We start from the raw sequence: 18055 nt of genomic DNA, 5'->3' as shown, positions 1-18055 counted from the left end.
TAATCTGGACAGCTTAAATAAGTCACGTAGAAAGAAACTTAAGGATATTATAAACAGCTTCTACATGACACAAATGATAAGCAGCCCTACTCGAATTAAATTTGAATGACAAAAATCAAGGAGATTATCTGTAAATACACTAAAACAAAACCCAGAAAGAAAAGTGCTGAAATAAAAATACCTCGGATTAATGAAACAATTTAGATTCTAATGAAAAATCAGTACTCAGTTCTCAAAAGAGCAATTAAAACAGGTCTAAATACAGATCGTATGATTTTTAAAAGTTTGAGGAACGAAGTTACAAGGCTTATGCGGAAGTCTAGGGCTGACTTTCCCTTAGAATTAATCAAAGCTGCAAAAGGGAACAGACAGTTATGGAAACCATTGAAAAACTCACTGGAAGAGAGCAAACAAGAAAACAACACTATAACATTAAATATCAATGGCGGTATTATCACAGACAGTCTGGACATAAGTAATCATTTTAATGAACATTCCATCCAGTCTGTACAAACCCTGAATAAAAAGTCCCTCAAAATCAGTGCAAAGAATTGCCATTTTTTTTCAGAATGGACTAAGTTTATAATTAACAAATGACACAAAGGTAAACAAAATCCTCCCTGCACTATCAAACTCACGATCTCTAGATATGTACCATCTAGAAACTTTCTTCCTTAAGACGTATAAAGATAGTCTTACTGCTCCTATAACAACATTGATAAATAAATCAATAACAGAAAACACTTTCCTTACCATGTTGAAAACTGTTACTATCATCCCAATCCATAAAGCAGGAAATAAACAAGACATCAACAAGTACAGACCAATTAGCCTTCTCCCAGTTATATCAAAAGGAATAGAAAAATGTAAGTTAAAAAGTGGCTTTGGAGCAATCAAAACTGCTGACACGGTCACTAGGGTGGGCATTGTGTTGACATCAACTTAATGTGTATTATATTTATCCATGAGAACATTTTTGTTGTAAATTGTGAGGTGTGTCCATTAAACTAATGGTAGTTTTTACGAATGAAAACTGATGTGAACAAGAGCATGTATTGTCCTTGTGTGATGATGTAAATAAGGTGTGGTTGTATTGGATATTAAGAGTGTGTCAATAAAAGGGAATTTTATGACTTTTCTTAATTTGATTACATGCTATATTATGATTAGTTATTGATTAATTATTATTAATATATATACATTATTAATTATGATTAATTAGTGTCATAATTTTATTGCATGTATTTTGTATTCTTTTAATTTAGGTAGCCAGGGACTGCAGATGGAAAGTAGCTATTTCGATAATCTGGTACAGAGCATATCTGTTTTTGAACAATGTTTCCGTGCATTTTCCTATCATATAAAGACTAAATTAAATAAAGTACTTAGTGAATTATTGAGGCCACAATAATTCACTATGTGTTGTAAAATATCAAATTACTATTGCAAAAGCAAACATTGACCTCAAACATGACCTGTCCTCCGCCTCTGCTCTTGCTGCGCTTGACTATCAGCTGCCTTTTCTTTTTCTTGGACGTTTCTGAAAGTATTACTACTACCACTACTACGACTAACACTGTCCCTTTTTCAGGGACAGAGGGGGGAGGAGGTGAGTTTGGACTGTGTCAAGTTTGAGCGCGTCAAGGTTTTTATTTAATTAATGGTTAGTGGTTGGCGGAAAGTGTTGTCTCTCCCTTAGAGATAGGGTGAGAAGCTCTGTCATCCGGGAGGAACTCATAGTAAAGCCGCTGCTCCTCCACATCAAGAGGAGCCAGATGAGGTGGTTCGGGCATCTGGTCAGGATGCCACCTGAACGCCTCCCGAGGGAGGTGTTTAGGGCACGTCCAACCGGTAAGAGGCCACGGGGAAGACCCAGGACACGTTGGGAAGACTACGTCTCCCAGCTGGCCTGGGAACGCCTCGGGATCCCCCGGGAAGAGCTAAACGAAGTGGCTAGGGAGAGGGAAGTCTGGGCTTCCCTGCTTAGGCTCCTGCCCCTGCGACCCGACCTCGGATAAGCGGAAAAAGATGGATGGCTGGATGGATGGATGGATGGGTTGGCGGAAACTACCCCAACCTCAAAGGAAGATGCCAATTCAGTAATTAAATGTTTTGTAAATGATCAAATGATCTAATACCCCAACATGGTTTCCCCAAAAAGAATAGGTTAAACAACAGCAACCATTTAAAAATAAAAACTCATTAAGCTTTGGTCGAAAAGGCTCTTGGACTAGAAAATAGGTTCATCCTCAGTCCCAAGGTAATGTTGAAAAGGATGAACCAGAACATCAAAACAAATTGGCTAAAATCTGTAGACAGACCCAATTGAATTTGATTGACAAGTTGCCATTAGTGTTAATGATCATTTGAATGTCCCTTAATACAATTGTTTTTGCGCTTTTGAATTTTTTACCCTGTGAGCTGCATACAGATTGTCCCTTCCCAGGACATAACTGTCTACGGAAGGAGGAATCAGCGTGAGACCAAAAAGGTAATTATAAAATAAAAAAGATGCAGAATTTGTGTGTCAGTTCCTCTGTGCAGATTCGAGGATGGCAGGCTGCCATTCCAGATTCCCTTCCACCCACCGAGAGGGTCAGGGTCAAAGTCGGATCCCAGACCTGTTCCAGAGACCTGACTGGGACCACCTCAGAGAAGAGAAAACACCTTGCCAGCGATGACGAGAACGACTAAGGTTGCCAGCCACAATGTGTCCATCGGAACTCCAGCAGCTGTGGAAGGAGGTGTCGGGAGTACCAAACGACAAGAAGGCCTTGAAGCAAGCAGAGGACCTGGACTTGAGCACCAACAGCTCCAACTCCCTCTCAGCCGTCCCCATAACGGCCAGCAAGCACATGCCACTGCACAGTCTGCCCAATGGACAGAGCCACACACCTCAAAGAGAGACAAAGCCGGACTGTTTGAGTGTATCTCCTTCTCCACCGTATGTATATTTATATGTATATTCATATGTATATTCATATGTATATTCATATAATTATGTTCAATGATGTTCATGATCAAAGTATTCTTTTATTCCATTTTACTAAATCAAAGGGGAGGCCACTAATTGTGTTCTGTGAGATGGTTTTACTGCAGGCTGATAACAGCGATTGCTCAGTGAGGGTCATAGAGGAATTTTCGCCCCGCATAACAACATTAGGGTTTTTGCCTCAATGGGGGTATGTAGTGGAATTTCTGACCTTTTGTACCATATTTTGTGTCTGTCGAAGTCCGAAAAGAAAGTCTGTCAAAAAGCATTAAAAAGGACACGAAAGTAAAAGAATGTCTGCTCGTTTCTTTTTTTCTATTCTGAACCACTGGAAAAGCTTATGTGGGTTAAAGTTGAAACTGTGGTCGGTCTGACCATTCTACAAAATGTTCTGATTGTCTATTATGATTAAGGGATTTAAGGATGTTGCAGAACAAACAGGTCCAAAACAACAGGACCTTGACACATGAAGGAAACATATAAAAGGCCAGTAGACCAATATTATGTGTGATTCGCATTATTCTCGATTCATCCAACGCCTTCGGAGGACGTTGTCTGTCTGCATGGGCAATTCAATCCAACTTTGTACTTTTTGATTATGGGTCAATAAAACGTTGTACTAAATTCACTTTGTTTGCTGTTTAAGCTTCGGACCCTCCACCACAACAGTAGGTGCGCTGAAATGACCGGAGATTGGTTATCCGGGTTATCAAAACCTGGGTCCGATCATTTCTGAAAGTGCATGGCTCTAGCCTTGACATACAATGTCCACTGAGTTTATACAAACCCATCACAAACCCATCCACAAACAAAGCAGTCATAGCTTTTTACACATTTTTAAAGTCTTTAAAAATCTAAAATGGACTGCGTTAAAAAATGAAGTATGTCAATAAATGTACTCATTCATCCAAGTCAGTGTAATTTCAGGGCATGTAAATCGATTGCAACTGGACTGTTTGGTTTGTCTTAGAAGACATTTCTCCTTTCATTCGAGTAGGCTTCATCAGTTCATGCTCATAGACTTAGATTGGTCAAATTTAGTCCAGGGGCTGGTGCCAAAACCCCAAATATTTATCCATCCATCTTCTTCTGCTTATCCGAGGTCAGGTCTTTTTTATAACATGGTCACTACTGCCTAGTTTCTCTGGTTATATTCTTATTTTACTGTTATATTTCTATTCTCATTGTTCCATCCATCCATCTTCTTCCGCTCATCCAAGGTCGGTTCGCGGGGGCAGCAGCCTAAGCAGGGAAGCCCAGACTTCCCTCTCCCCAGCCACTTCGTCTAGCTCTGCCCGGGGGATCCCGAGGCGTTCCCAGGCCAGCCGGGAGACATAGTATTCCCAACGTGTCCTGGGTCTTCCCCGTGGTCTCCTACCGGTTGGACGTGCCCTAAACACCTCCCTAGGGAGGCGTTCGGGTGGCATCCTGACCAGATGCCCGAGCCACCTCATCTGGCTCCTCTTGATGTGGAGGAGCAGCGGCTTTACTTTGAGTCCCTCCCGGATGGCAGAGCTTCTGACCCTGTCTCTAAGGGAGAGACCCGCCACCCAGCGGAGGAAACTCATTTCGGCCGCTTGTATCCGTGATCTTATCCTTTCGGTCATGACCCAAAGCTCATGACCATAGGTGAGGATGGGAAAGTAGATTGACCGATAAATTGAGAGCTTTGCCTTCCGGCTCAGCTCTTTCTTTACCACAACGGATCGATACAGCGTCCGCATTACTGAAGACACCACACCGATCCGCCTGTCAATCTCACGATCCACTCTTCCCCCACTCGTGAACAAGACTCCTAGGTACTTGAACTCCTCCATTTGGGGCAGGGTCTCCTCCCCAATCCGGAGATGGCACTCCACCCTTTTCCGGGCGAGAACCATGGACTCGGACTTGGAGGTGCTGATTCTCATTCCGGTCGCTTCACACTCGGCTGCGAACCGATCCAGTGAGAGCTGAAGATCCCGGCCAGATGAAGCCATCAGGACCACATCTGCAAAAAGCAAAGACCTAATCCCGCGGCCACCAAACCGGAACCCCTCAACGCCTTAACTGCGCCTAGAAATTCTGTCCATAAAAGTTATGAACAGAATCGGTGACCAAGGACAGCCTTGGCGGACTCCAACCCTCACTGGAAACGTGTCCGACTTACTGCCAGCAATGCGGACGAAGCTCTGACACTGATCATGCAGGGAGCGGACTGCCACAATAAGACAGTCCGGTACCCCATACTCTTTGAGCACTCCCCACAGGACTTCCCAAGGGACACGGTCGAATGCCTTCTCCAAGTCCACAAAGCACATGTAGACTGGTTGGGCAAACTCCCATGCACCCTCAAGAACCCTGCCGAGAGTACAGAGCTGGTCCACAGTTCCACGACCAGGACGAAACCCACACTGTTCCTCCTGAATCCAGTACACCTGAATAAACCTTACCGGGAAGGCTGAGGAGTGTGATCCCACGATAGTTGGAACACACCCTCCGGTCCCCCTTCTTAAAGAGAGTGACCACCACCCAGGTCTGCCAATCCAAAGGTACCGCCCCCGATGTCCACGCGATGCTGCAGAGTCTTGTCAACCAAGACAGCCCCACAGCATCCAGAGCCTTAAGGAACTCCGGGCGGATCTAATCTACCCCCGGGGCCTTGCCGCCAAGGAGCTTTTTAACTACCTCAGCAATCTCAGCCCCAGAAATAGGAGAGCCCACCACAGATTCCCCAGGCACCACTTCCTCAAAGGAAGACGTGTTAGTGGGAATGAGGAGGTCTTCGAAGTATTCCCTCCAGCAATCCACACAACCGCAGTCGAAGTCAGCAGAACACCATCCGCACCATACACGGTGTTGATAGTGCACTGCTTCCCCTTCCTGAGGCGGCATATGGTGGTCCAGAATCGCTTCGAAGCCGTCCGGAAGTCGTTTTCACTTAGCCCGGGTATGAAACATGGAGGAAGATTATGTGATCTCTTCTCCACTCAACCTTGTCGATCAAGTAAGGATCCTTGCATCCAATTATGACCGTTTTCTCCTCATAACGACAAAGGGACTTCCCATCTAGTGATCAGTAGTATTTATCCATCAAAACAGAGCTGCTGCATTGTTATTCACCACTAAATACTACAGAAATGTAGGGGAGCATGGTGGAACAGGGCTTAGTGCTGGTGCCTCACAAGAAGGTCCTCGGTTTGAACCCAGGGCTCGTGGTCTCTGTGTGGAGTTAGGCAGCAACTGTTGTGTATTAACTTTCAGAGTGTTAGGAACTTTTTGGATAGTGCGGTGACTTCATTTTCTGTGTTGTTTTGAGTCGCAACAGGCATTCATTCATAAGTTCAGCTTTTTATGTGAGTAACTTTAACGTTATGTCTTTGTTGCAACGCAGGGTTAAAATGTGTCTCTGGCACATTTGACTCCGTTTTCAGAGAGAAAACGCATGTATAAACGTAACAAACAGAAATATCTCAGGTTGGTTGGATAATGGATCAATGTAGCCGGGCCCAATAAAGCTATATAAATATATTTAGACTTGAGTGACACTTTAGCATAACTAAACGTTATGAAGGTGCTGGAATATTTCATGCTATTATTCAGAGGTAACCTAAAGTGAATCCATTATTATTCAGAACAGAAACATGCACTATATCAGATCCAGTTTTGATCTGATGAGTTACATTTCTGTGTTGTTATTGGTGCATTCTGCAACTCCAATGTGCATTTATCTAATTTAGCTTTTTTTTTTTTTAATGTGGTGGCGTATTCGTCAGAAATGATTAATTAAATCAACTGGGTATGTATTGAGTTACATGTAAATGATGCTACTATGTACATTCATCATATGGTTTTTCTCATTTCAGAAAGAAACAAGGCAGTATTAGAGACTTTGTACAAAGGAAGGTGTGCACACCACGGCAAGGGGCTGCATTGACTGATGCTATCCTGAATATGTTGGTAACTGACATGAGGCGACTATCAATGGTGGAGGATGAAGGTTTTAGACAAATGATTCACGTCCTCAACCCTGGTTACACCCTTCCCTCGAGAAACCATTTTACCAAACTGATGGAGAGGAAGTACGAGCGGACATTCCATGCAGTTGTTGACCGACATAAAAGCCAACCAGAGCAAAACTGCTCTCACTACTTGTGTGGACAAGTGTAGCCACCTTGGCAATACATGCCACTACATTGGAGAGGAATGGAACATGAAGTCAATCTGCCTCACCACCATGCCACTAGAGCAGAGGTAGGGAACCTATGGCTCTAGAGCCAAATGTGGCTCTTTTGATGACTGCATCTGGCTCTCAGATAAATCTTAGCTGACATTGCTTCACACGGTAAGTAATTAATAATTCCGCTGGTAATCACAGTGTCAAAAATAACGTTCAAAATATAAAACATTCACATGCATTTTAATCCATCCCTTTGGTTTCTACCGCACCTGTTCAGGAAGTTGCATTAATGGTAAGAAGTATTTTATTTATTGTTGGTTAGCTTCAGAATAACAACGTTATTAAAAAAAAATAAGAGACCTATCATACACTAAAAATGTTGGGCTTACTTAAAAATGCACGGATTTAGTTGTATTCAGTCTTTAATAAAATATTATATGGCTCTCACGGAAATACTTTTTAAAATATTTGGCTTGTATGGCTCTCTCGGCCAAAAAGGTTCCCGACCCCTGCACTAGAGGAAAGACATTCAGCATCCAACATTGCAGAATGGTTTGAATAGGTAGTAGCCAGGTTTGAAATTCCCCTAAGCAAAATTATTGCTATTGTGCAGGACAATGGTGCACTTTATAAAAACAAAAAACATATTTGTAACACTTGCCTTGTTTTATTTGGCAAGTCGAAAGGACATGGTGCCAGAACAATTTCCCTTATGGATCATTAAAGTTTGTCTAAGTCTAAGTATGCTGTTTTTTTTAAATAAAATATTGGAAAGGATAGAAATGTAGTTTGTCTCTTTTATCCGATTATTAAACGATTAATCGAAGTAATAATCGACAGATTAATCGATTATCAAATTAATCATTAGTTGCAGCCCTAGTCTCAAGTACACTGGACGAATACAGTGTAGAAACTAGACGAGGCAGTGGTGAGTATTTCCTTTCTTTTTCAATGCGATTTGAGTGGCCTCAACAATCAGCACTTAGCGCCACTGGCTGGTTGTCAGCATGCCGCCAATATACTGTAATGTTGGCAGAAACTTTTTACTCCATAACTTTGTACACTGTAGAAGGCCAATAATAGAAGTCTACTAACCTGTTCTTTCAGCAACATGATGCCTCCGCTGGACTGAATTGAGCAGATTTCTCTGTGTTTGTTCATGGCAATCATCAGCAAGCCATCCATCACGCACTCCTCCCGTTCGCATGGATCTACAAGCAGATAAGTCCTGCAAAAGAGGGGGGTAATAAATACACAACCATATTTCTGGATATTGGCACAGCAAAAAACACAGACCCACCGTAGGAGAAATTATTATTTGCCGATTTTGCAAGTTCACCCTTCTTACAAATATATGAACACTTCATAACTTTTAAAGTAGAAAAACTTGGGGTGTCCAGATTTTTTCATTTCAAATATGAAACAGATATTGGATCACTATCAAATCACCAATCAATTATTAAGCGTTTGGAATGTATTCATACTGTCTTTAAGTTGAAGTGGCGTATTACTTGTTTGTTGGCAACACCCAGATTTCACAAAAATGCATTAAGTTAAGATGTTGCAGTAAATTGATTGATGCGGACACGTTTGTTATTGTATATGTCCCAATAAGCTTCCGCCTTGGAGACTTTGTGTGTGTAAGTAATATGCAACTATAAATTATTTCATACTAGTTTATATTGACAAATGTGCGGTTTTAGACTGCAATAGGGTGAAGAATACTTAATTTGTATGTTTAACTTGTGTGCTATTGTGTGTTTAGCTGTTGGGTCGTTGCTCCTAGTAACCTATAGCCTACTCCATTTACCTCTTGTAAACACCAACTTTATATGCTTATTGGGGAACATTTAGATGTCAACTGGCTGTCCAGCTTTGCACAAGTAAACATGTGACAGGATTGCTTGTATCAGACATTTAAGATGCAAGTTGATTTAATCTCATACATGTTTTTGTTTACATCGTATCAATACCCATTTCGAATGCGGACACCCCTCAAGTAAACCTTAGCAGTCATTTTACAAGACACAATGAAATAAATATTTTATGGAAATAATTATTAACCCAACATTGCAGAGGTGTCAAATAAAAATAGTAGTCAGAAAGTATAGTAATAATTTCTTGAGCAGTTATTCAAACATATAATTAGGTTTTAAAATGGCATATTACCCTTTTTGAAAGAAGGCGAAGCTGACACTGATGGGCATGTGGTAGATACTAAGAGGAATGAAATCCCTTTCTTCTGGACTGTACTGAGAGGACAGAGACATAGTTAGTTGCAGGAGAGTGATCCCAACATTTCAACGGTAACAATGCACTACCATAAAATATTAAATTAAAAAAAATAAAAATGGAAATAGGTCAAACTAACTTATATACGTACTTGATGTGTTCTGTGTACAGTGTGAGTGACTTAAAAGTTCATTCAGCTATCATTTGGACTTACACTAAAACATCACACTCTTGATTACTTAATGGTAACGACATAGGAGAGCAGAAAAGTACACCTGACCGTGCAAAACAATGTTTAATCAGTAAAGTATTAGGTACTCACCACAGTGACTTCATCTCCCTGAATGCCAACATCAGGTCTTCTGAAGTGGCACAAAGCGGCAATAGCAGCGATGCTGGCAGCATCCATTAGGTTCCCATCATGATTCAGCATGTGAACATCTACTCGAATTTGCCACACCTTACCACACACAATGTAACAAGCACTGTCATAGTTCCACCAGAAAAGAGTGTTTTGACTAGGGGTGTCCCTATCCAATATTGATATTGGATATCGTTCGGATTTTATCGGCTTGCATCTAAAAAACGCGCGATCCAGAGCGCATTTACTTGTGCAAAGCTGGAAAGCTACAACAATACACGGTGACAGCCCTCAAAGTTCTACTATGTCAATGGACTAATTTTCTGAGTCTGTAAACGATAACAAAAACGACCATTTTTTTTTACCTGACACTTGTCCTGATACTATGCTTGGCCTCAATACTGTTGATAATCTGTATCGATCGATCCTTTCTTTACTTTAAAGCACTTTAGCTTAGCATATACTCCAACGGTTTGTATTGTAGCATGTTAAGCTATTCATCATCCTGCAGTTATAATGTTACTTGTAATTAAAAATACTTAAATAATGATATTTAATTGGCGCCTTGGAGGAAAGGATTAGTGATTTAGAAGGAGCTTCACATTGTGGAGAGATGTTAGGCATTGCCTAGCAAGCGAGGACTCTGCAGTGCATTGAGGACATATTTGTTCGGTTGTCACCGTTAAATTTGCAGGACACAACCACAATATTTCAATAACATGCGTTATCCCAATATGACGATTGTTTTAAAAACTTTATCGTTGGCCAAATTTAAAATGTATATCAGTTATGCCACACAACCCTAATTCGCGCAACCCTAACTCCACACTACAAAATAATAAAAGTACGTCTGATTTCTGTTGATATCACATCAAAACAATCTCGGTATTGGCAAATACTCAAGGTTTAAATATCGGCTTCGTATCGGAAGTGAAAAAATTGTATCGGGACACACCTAGTTTTGACTTCACTGGACATGCTGGTTTGTACCTTTTCTCCAGACACCACACACAAAGATTCAATATCAATGCACTTGGAGTTCCGTAAGCATCTCTCCAGCTGTCGGTTTAGCTTCACTAACAGCTCTGATTGCCTTCAGAGAAAGAAGATGGTACAGCATGTGTACCGCCCTTGGTTGAATGCCATGCTGATGTGTAAACATGAATTGTTCAACTAAAGGGAAAGGTAAAGACCTATTCCAAAGGAATGGTATCCTTGCATGGCCTATACTCTGGCACTATATAGAATTAAACTAAACTTCAAAATCAAATCATCTAGTGTAAACACTGACCTGCCCTGTTCAAATGCTGGGGATGCCATTGGTGACAGCTCTATATTAAAAAGCATGAACCCCTCATTTGGCCGGTTCTCCTTGGGGGCCACCAGCTCACAGGACACCTGAGCCATGACTCTGTATAAAAAAATACACTTTACTCAGTTTAACCACTTTGGGCCATAAAAGCACACGAGAAATATGTTTATGTTTCCTGTGAAAACATATGTAGGGCAACAATTTGATTTTTCAAAAAATTGTTTTTCAATGCCATCAGGTATGACATCAGCTAATGACAGACTGGTGGTTTGTTCTTCGCTGTATACTGTATGCACTAAAGCAGTCATTCACACACACACAGAATCCTATCGTGCCAATAAGTTTATCTTTACTAAAACCCCTAAGACTCATTTTTTATCTTCTGGTCTGGGCATTTCTAGTATTTCTCTTATTTTTCGTTGTATGGTTCCACTCCAGCAGCTGTGAGCTTGTCTTCAAGGAATGTGACTGCTGTGACACCAAACTGACACTTTGCTTTATTGACCTTCAAATCCATACGTGTATGCTTTTCAATATTAACAGTCTCTCATTATGTGGATCAAGTGTAAAGCCCCAGACCACAATGGCATCCACATAAACTCAGATGCCTTTGATTCCCTCCATGATATGCTCCATGGCTCTATCAAAGACCTCTGGTGCAGAGCAGATTTCAAAAGGCCATCCGTCCATCCATTTTCTACCGCTTGTCTCTTACGGGGTCGCTGGAACCTATCCCAGCTGCACACAGGCAGATGGCGGGGTACACCCTGGACAAGTCGCCCCCTCATCGCAGGGCCAACACAAATCCCCCTCTGCATTCTTCAGGGTGGGAGTCGTAAAAGCTCACTACACACTCATAGGGTTGGGTATCGAGTATCGATTGGAACCGGGACTAACTTTCCGATTCTCCCGGAATCGTTCAAAAGTTTAAATTTCGACTCCTAGTTTCGATACCCTGTCCGCCGACCGGAAAAAAAATGTCCGCCGACCCGGAAGAAGAAGCCGTTGAACACCAACGAAGAAGCGCCCACCGCCGGAAGTGTTAGCAAAGCCGAGCGAGTCAGTCAAGCATGGATAGTGGGCGTCGACGGTCGAAAGTGTGGCTTTATTTTACTAAAAAAAATTAAATGTCGGCGAAATGCAACACGTGCGACAGGACTGTTTCGTGCTTAGGAGGGTGTACGTCGAACATGATGAAGCACATCCAAGTTCATAGAGTACAAATAAATGCGTGTCCCGTCTTCAAGAGGAGACACTATCTGTCCAGAACGCTCACGCATCCTGCCTGAGAAGGCGGATATGGTCAAGTGTATGGCATCATACACTTATGTGTAAATGTGTTTTCAAAAATAAAGCTCTCTTGAGGAAAGTGTACCCCTGTGAAAATCTATTCATAATTTATAATATTTACATTCAAGTTCATAGATTTGATATTTATATTCTAGTTCAAAACAGCCCTGTGAGGAATTTATAGTAAAATTCATAAAAAGTTAATAGAATTAAAATTGATGGAGAATGTCAGACTATTTCATTCAGAAAGACTGTAGGTTAGCTAGCTCATTTAAAATATCTTAAACTTTTTTTTGACCCTGCCTTTTTTTTTTTTTTTTTTTTTAAAGAAAGAATCGGAATCGAGAATCGTCAGGAATCGGAATCGAAAAAAAGAATCGGAATCGGAATCATTCGAATTCAAACGATACCCAACCCTACACACTCACCCAAAATGCATACTGCTTTTCAGTCTCCCTCTTTTTTATTTTCTTTTTTTTCCATGTCATGATACAAATTATTATTTTAACAAACAGTCTTAAAGTATCTTAAGGCCAAATCAGCCTATTGAAATTAATGCCTTCTGTAGGCTTCTGATTAACCTTCTTGTTATTTAAAGATGGGCCCACTGTAAATAAATAAATGTCCCCTCAGTATTTAATTTGGTGTGTCTGCAAATGAAAGACATTTTTTTTATCACTGCTGTCCGGTTACAATATCTGTTATAAATATGTATAAAATCCAAACATTAATTGTTCTTAATAAAGGTTAACTCAATATTTCTAATTCAAAGGGTATACGTATTACTTCGTTTAATTTACCTGCACCTTTAAAAGCAGATCCCTCTAATCTTATGTCACAATACTCCTATTTTCTTCCATATCGAGGATTTTAAATTAAGATTTAAACGAACTAAACACTATCTGTAAGCAAATTAAACTATTCTGTGACAACTTAGTCATTCCTGCAACTCTTTATATTTTTATTCGCATTCATTATAAGGCATCCTCAAAAACAATAATGTTCAAAAGGAGTATTAAATGTGTGGTATCTTGTGCTTTCTTCATATGGTTTAATTTGCCAAGATTAAACCATATAAAATGGGGACGACGTGGCGAAGTTGGGAGAGTGGCCGTGCCAGCAATCTGAGGGTTACTGGTTCAATCCCCACTTTCTACCATCCTAGTCACATCCGTTGTGTCCTTGAGCAAGACACTCCACCCTTGCTCCTGATGGGTCCTGGTTAGCGCCGTGCATGGCAGCTCCCGCCATCAGCGTGTGAATATGTGTGTGTGAATGGGTGAATGTGGAAATAGTGTCGAAGCGCTTTGAGTTCCTTAAAAAGGTAGAAAAGCGCTATACAAGTACAACCCATTTACCATTTACCAAAATCCTTGAGATGTATCCAGTTTAGTGAAGAATCTAATACCTGGCATTTAACTTATAATTTCCTCTCTAGTAGGAATCCGATAATGCTCTCTTTTTATGTTGGCATTTAAGTCTTTAGGATCCATGCACACACAAAGATCACCATTTAGTTCACCCATTCTGTGGAATTTTATGTTGGTTTCATAACTGCTGAAGATGTAATTCGATCTAGTTCCTGTATCAGCTTTTCTCATAAACAGTACTGGAACTTGCCATGGTACATGAATAACAGGTTGCAGGTGAACGTTAACACACCAAACCCTTTAAACATGCCAGGGTTAACAATCGCTTTAGCGCTTTTAGATGATTTCTGTTAATGTTGGCCTAGTTTTTCAGACACTAAGTCTCCTAGTAAGGATTCATGCCCCTCTCGAACTACAGCAAACATTAGGTATTGCACCTTCCCTTTTACTTCGATTCTGAGCTTGCTTCTCCTCAGAGTTTTTTTGGGTTGACCATTGTAAGCCTTCAGTGGTTTAAGATTGGGATACATTTGTGGTTTTATTTCCATTGCCTCGATGTCCCGCTCACTAATCTAGTTAGATTTTGCTATCTGTGTCCAGCTTAAAAGTTACCACAGTTCCATTCTCTTGTATAGACTCCATCCACTTATCTTGCTTAACTACGTTCACGCTGTGTTGTCCATCCATCCATCTTCTTCCGCTTATCCGAGGTCGGGTCGCAAGGGCAGCAGCCTAAGCCCAGCCACCTCGTCCAGCTCCTCCCGGGGGATCCCGAGGCGTTCCCAGGCCAGCTGGGAGAGATAGTCTTTCCAACGTGTCCTGAGTCTTCCCCGTGGCTTCCTACAGGTCGGACATGCCCGAAACACGTCCGTAGGGAGGCGTTCGGGTGGCATCCTGACCGGATGCCCGAACCACCTCATCTGGCTCCTCTTGATGTGGAGGAGCAGCGGCTTTACTTAGAGTTCCTCTCGGATGACAAAGCCCCGCCACCCGGCGGAGGAAGCTAATTTGGGCCGCTTGTACCCGTGATCTTGTCCTTTTGGTCATAGCCATAAGTGACGATGGGAACGTAGATCGAAAGGTAAATTAAGAGCTTTGCCTTCCGGCTCAGCTCCTTATTCACCACAACGGATCGATACAGCATCTGCATTACTGATCTGCCTGTCGATCTCACGATCCTCTCTTCCCTCACTGGTGAACAAGACTCTGAGGTACTTGAACTCCTCCACTTGTGGCAAGATCTACTCCCCAACCCGCACTCCACCCTTTTCCGGGCGAGAACCATGGACTCTGACCTGGAGGTGCTGATTCCCATCCCAGTCGCTTCACACTCTGCTGCGAACCGATCCAGTGAGAGCTGTAGATCTTGGCCAGATGAAGCAATCAGGACCACATCATCTGCAAAAAGCAGAGACCTAATTTTTCAGCCACCAAACCATATATTCTATCCATAAAAATTATGAACAGAATCGGTGACAAAGGGCAGCCTTGGCGGAGTCCAACCCTCCCTGGAAACGGGGCCGACTTACTGCCGGCATTGCAGACCAAGCTCTGACACTGATCATACAGGAAGCGGACCACCACAATCAGACAGTCCGTTACCCCATACTCTCTGAGCACTCCCAACAGAACTTCCCGGGGTACATGGTCGAATGCCTTCTCCAAGTCCCCAAAGCACATGTAGACTGGTTGGGCAAACTCCCATGCCCCTCAAAGACCCTGCCGAGAGTATAGAGCTAGTTCACAGTTCCACGACCAAGACGAAAACTGGTTGCTTAAGCTCAAACAACAGTCAGGACCCGTCCCTCCACCCGAAGGCGGAGAAAAACTACCCTTTCGTCCACTGGGTTGAACTCCAACGTGCAGGCTTTGAGCCGGGGGGGGGGGGAGAGAATTACCACACCAGCCCGTCGCCTCTCACTGCTGGCAATGCCAGAGTGGAAGAGAGTCCAGCCCCTTTCGAGAGAACTGGTTCCAGAGCCCTTGATGTGCGTCGAAGTGAGTCTGACTATATCTAGAGCAGGCTCCTTCCCCCCCAGCAAGGTGACTTTCCACGTCCCAAAAGCTAGCTTATGCAACCGAGGATCGGACCGCCAAGTACCTTGCCTTTAGATGCCCGGCTCACATTGCACACAACCTCTGTGGCCCCTGGTACGGGATGTGAGCCCTTTGGAGGGGGGGACCCACGTTGCCTCTTCGGGCTGTGCCTGGCCAGGCCACCAGGCGCTCGCCATCGTGCCCCACCTCCGGGCCTGACTCCATAGGGTGGTCCCGGTGACCTGCGTTCGGGCGAGGGAAATATGGGACCTTCGTTTGAATATTTCATATAAGTCTTCGTGTTGTGTTGTTGTTTTATTCCCAGAATGAACTTCTGTCACCTTACCCACAAAGAATGTGTCAGAGAGGGCGGTCTCTACCACTGCTCGTACATATGAGCCTGCCATTTTCACCTTGGAAAAACATTGTTTTGCAAAATGATTTAGTCCGTTACACTTTTTGCATATTTTTCCATAGGCTGCCTCTGAATATATATTTTTGTATTTCATCTAGTTTTGCTTTATTGTGTACCTAGACACAGCTGCACTGTCTTTATCCAGTTAATTTAATAGCTTGGCAAATTTTGACTGCTTCCTGCAGCAGCCTCTCCCTCACCTTACTGTCCTAAACTCCAAAAACAATCTGGTCACAGATCAAGTCTTGCAGCTCTCCAAAATTACTGGTTATAGCTTTCAGTTTTAAATCCGTCACTAAAGTGTCAAAACTTTCAGCTGCTTGCTGCATACTAAAGGGAAACACATATCTTTCAAAACTTTAATTTTTCTTTGGTGAGCAATGTTCATAAAATTTTTCGGATGCATTCCTACCTTCGCCGTCAGCAAATATAAAGTTATTGTATACCTCCACAACCTGAGGTCCAGCAGTGCTATTTTCATTGGCGAGGGTTTGTCATCCAGTACGGCATTAAAGACCCACTAAAACCCACTACTACCGACCATGCAGTCTGATAGTTTATATATCAATGATGAAATATTAACATTGCAACACATGCCAAAACGGCCTTTTTAGTTTACTAAATTGCAATTTTAAATTTCCCGGGAGTTTCTTGTTGAAAACGTCGCGGAATGATGACATGTACGCGTGACGTCACAGACTGTTAGGAAATATTAGCGTTGCGCACACAAACAGCTAAAAGTCGTCTGCTTTAACCGCATAATTAATTACACAGTATTTTGGACATCTGTGTTGCTGAATCTTTTTCAATTTGTTCAATTAATAATGGAGAAGTCAAAGTAGAATGATGGAGTTTGGAAGATTTAGCATTTAGCCACACAAACACACGGTGATTCCTTGTTTAAAATTCCCGGAGGTGAAGCTTTCCCATGGATCAGAGCGGTCAAGCGAACATGGATCCGGACCAAATGTCAACCAGCAGTTTTCGGTTAGAAACTTGTGGTAAAAAAGACACCCGTGGAAAACCCCTCCGACTATCAGGTACTATTACACTCACTAAAACACTAGCAACACAATAGAAAGATAAGGGATTTCCCAGAATTATCCTAGTAAATGTGTCTGAAAACATCTGAATCCGTCCCAATGCAATCGAGTTTTTTTTTTAACTTGATGATTTATTTATTTTTTTTTCTAGTCCGTCGCTATCAAAATCCTCAAACGCAAATCTTTCATCCTTGCTCAAATTAATGGAGAAATTGTTGTTTTCGCGGTCTGAATAGCTCTTTTTGTTGGAGGCTCCCATTAAAAACAATGTGAGGATGTGAGGGGCCCTCAACGGGTCACGTCATCGTCTGCGACTTCCGGTAAAGGCAGGGCTTTTCTGTTAGCGACCAAAAGTTGCGAACTTTATCGTCGATGTTCTCTACTAAATCCTTCCAGCAAAAATATGGCAATATCGCGAAATGATCAAGTATGACACATAGAATGGACCTGCTATCCCCGTTTAAATAAGAAAATCTCATTTCAGTAGGCCTTTAAGCACTGTTTAAAAGGTGCGGCAATCACAGTCAACATCTACGGTCGAATTTGAAGCGTCAGGCGGCTTTACACTTTATGAATTCAAGTACACTGTAAAAAAAAAAAATCCTATTTTTATGGTTAATTTACTCTAAATTTCTACTGTAATTTTTCTATTTTTTTTAAATAGGTTATAAAACTGTAGAATTGAAGACATGGTCTGTAAATAAACAAACCGCCTGTTATTGTAAGCAATATGCCAGTAATGTCAAACTATGTATATTTCAATTTTTTTTACAGAAAAATACCAAAATTATACAAATCATTTTGTGTTTTCTCAAATTACGTTCAAATTCATGTAAAATTACAG

General features: G+C 41.9%; 1 protein-coding gene across 3 annotated transcripts in view; it reads right to left on the bottom strand.

The window, feature by feature from the left end:
* The window catches only part of exosc9 (exosome component 9), a 47498-nt gene that overhangs the window by 23033 nt on the left and 6410 nt on the right, over window positions 1-18055 (bottom strand). For 2 of the 3 annotated variants that reach the window (XM_061908538.1, XM_061908548.1), the window contains 5 exons: window positions 11036-11155; window positions 10735-10837; window positions 9706-9843; window positions 9321-9403; window positions 8247-8379 (listed from right to left, as the gene is read on the bottom strand). In XM_061908538.1, coding sequence (XP_061764522.1) covers window positions 8247-8379; window positions 9321-9403; window positions 9706-9843; window positions 10735-10837; window positions 11036-11155 — 577 coding nt within the window. Of the gene's footprint in view, window positions 1-8246; window positions 8380-9320; window positions 9404-9705; window positions 9844-10734; window positions 10838-11035; window positions 11156-15011; window positions 15047-18055 lie in introns of those variants that run through there. The other variant, XM_061908556.1, reaches the window with a different exon arrangement.

The sequence above is a fragment of the Nerophis ophidion genome, linkage group LG01 (assembly GCF_033978795.1).
Source record: "Nerophis ophidion isolate RoL-2023_Sa linkage group LG01, RoL_Noph_v1.0, whole genome shotgun sequence".
NCBI lineage: Eukaryota > Metazoa > Chordata > Actinopteri > Syngnathiformes > Syngnathidae > Nerophis > Nerophis ophidion.
This window is presented reverse-complemented; position numbering and strand designations above follow the sequence as displayed.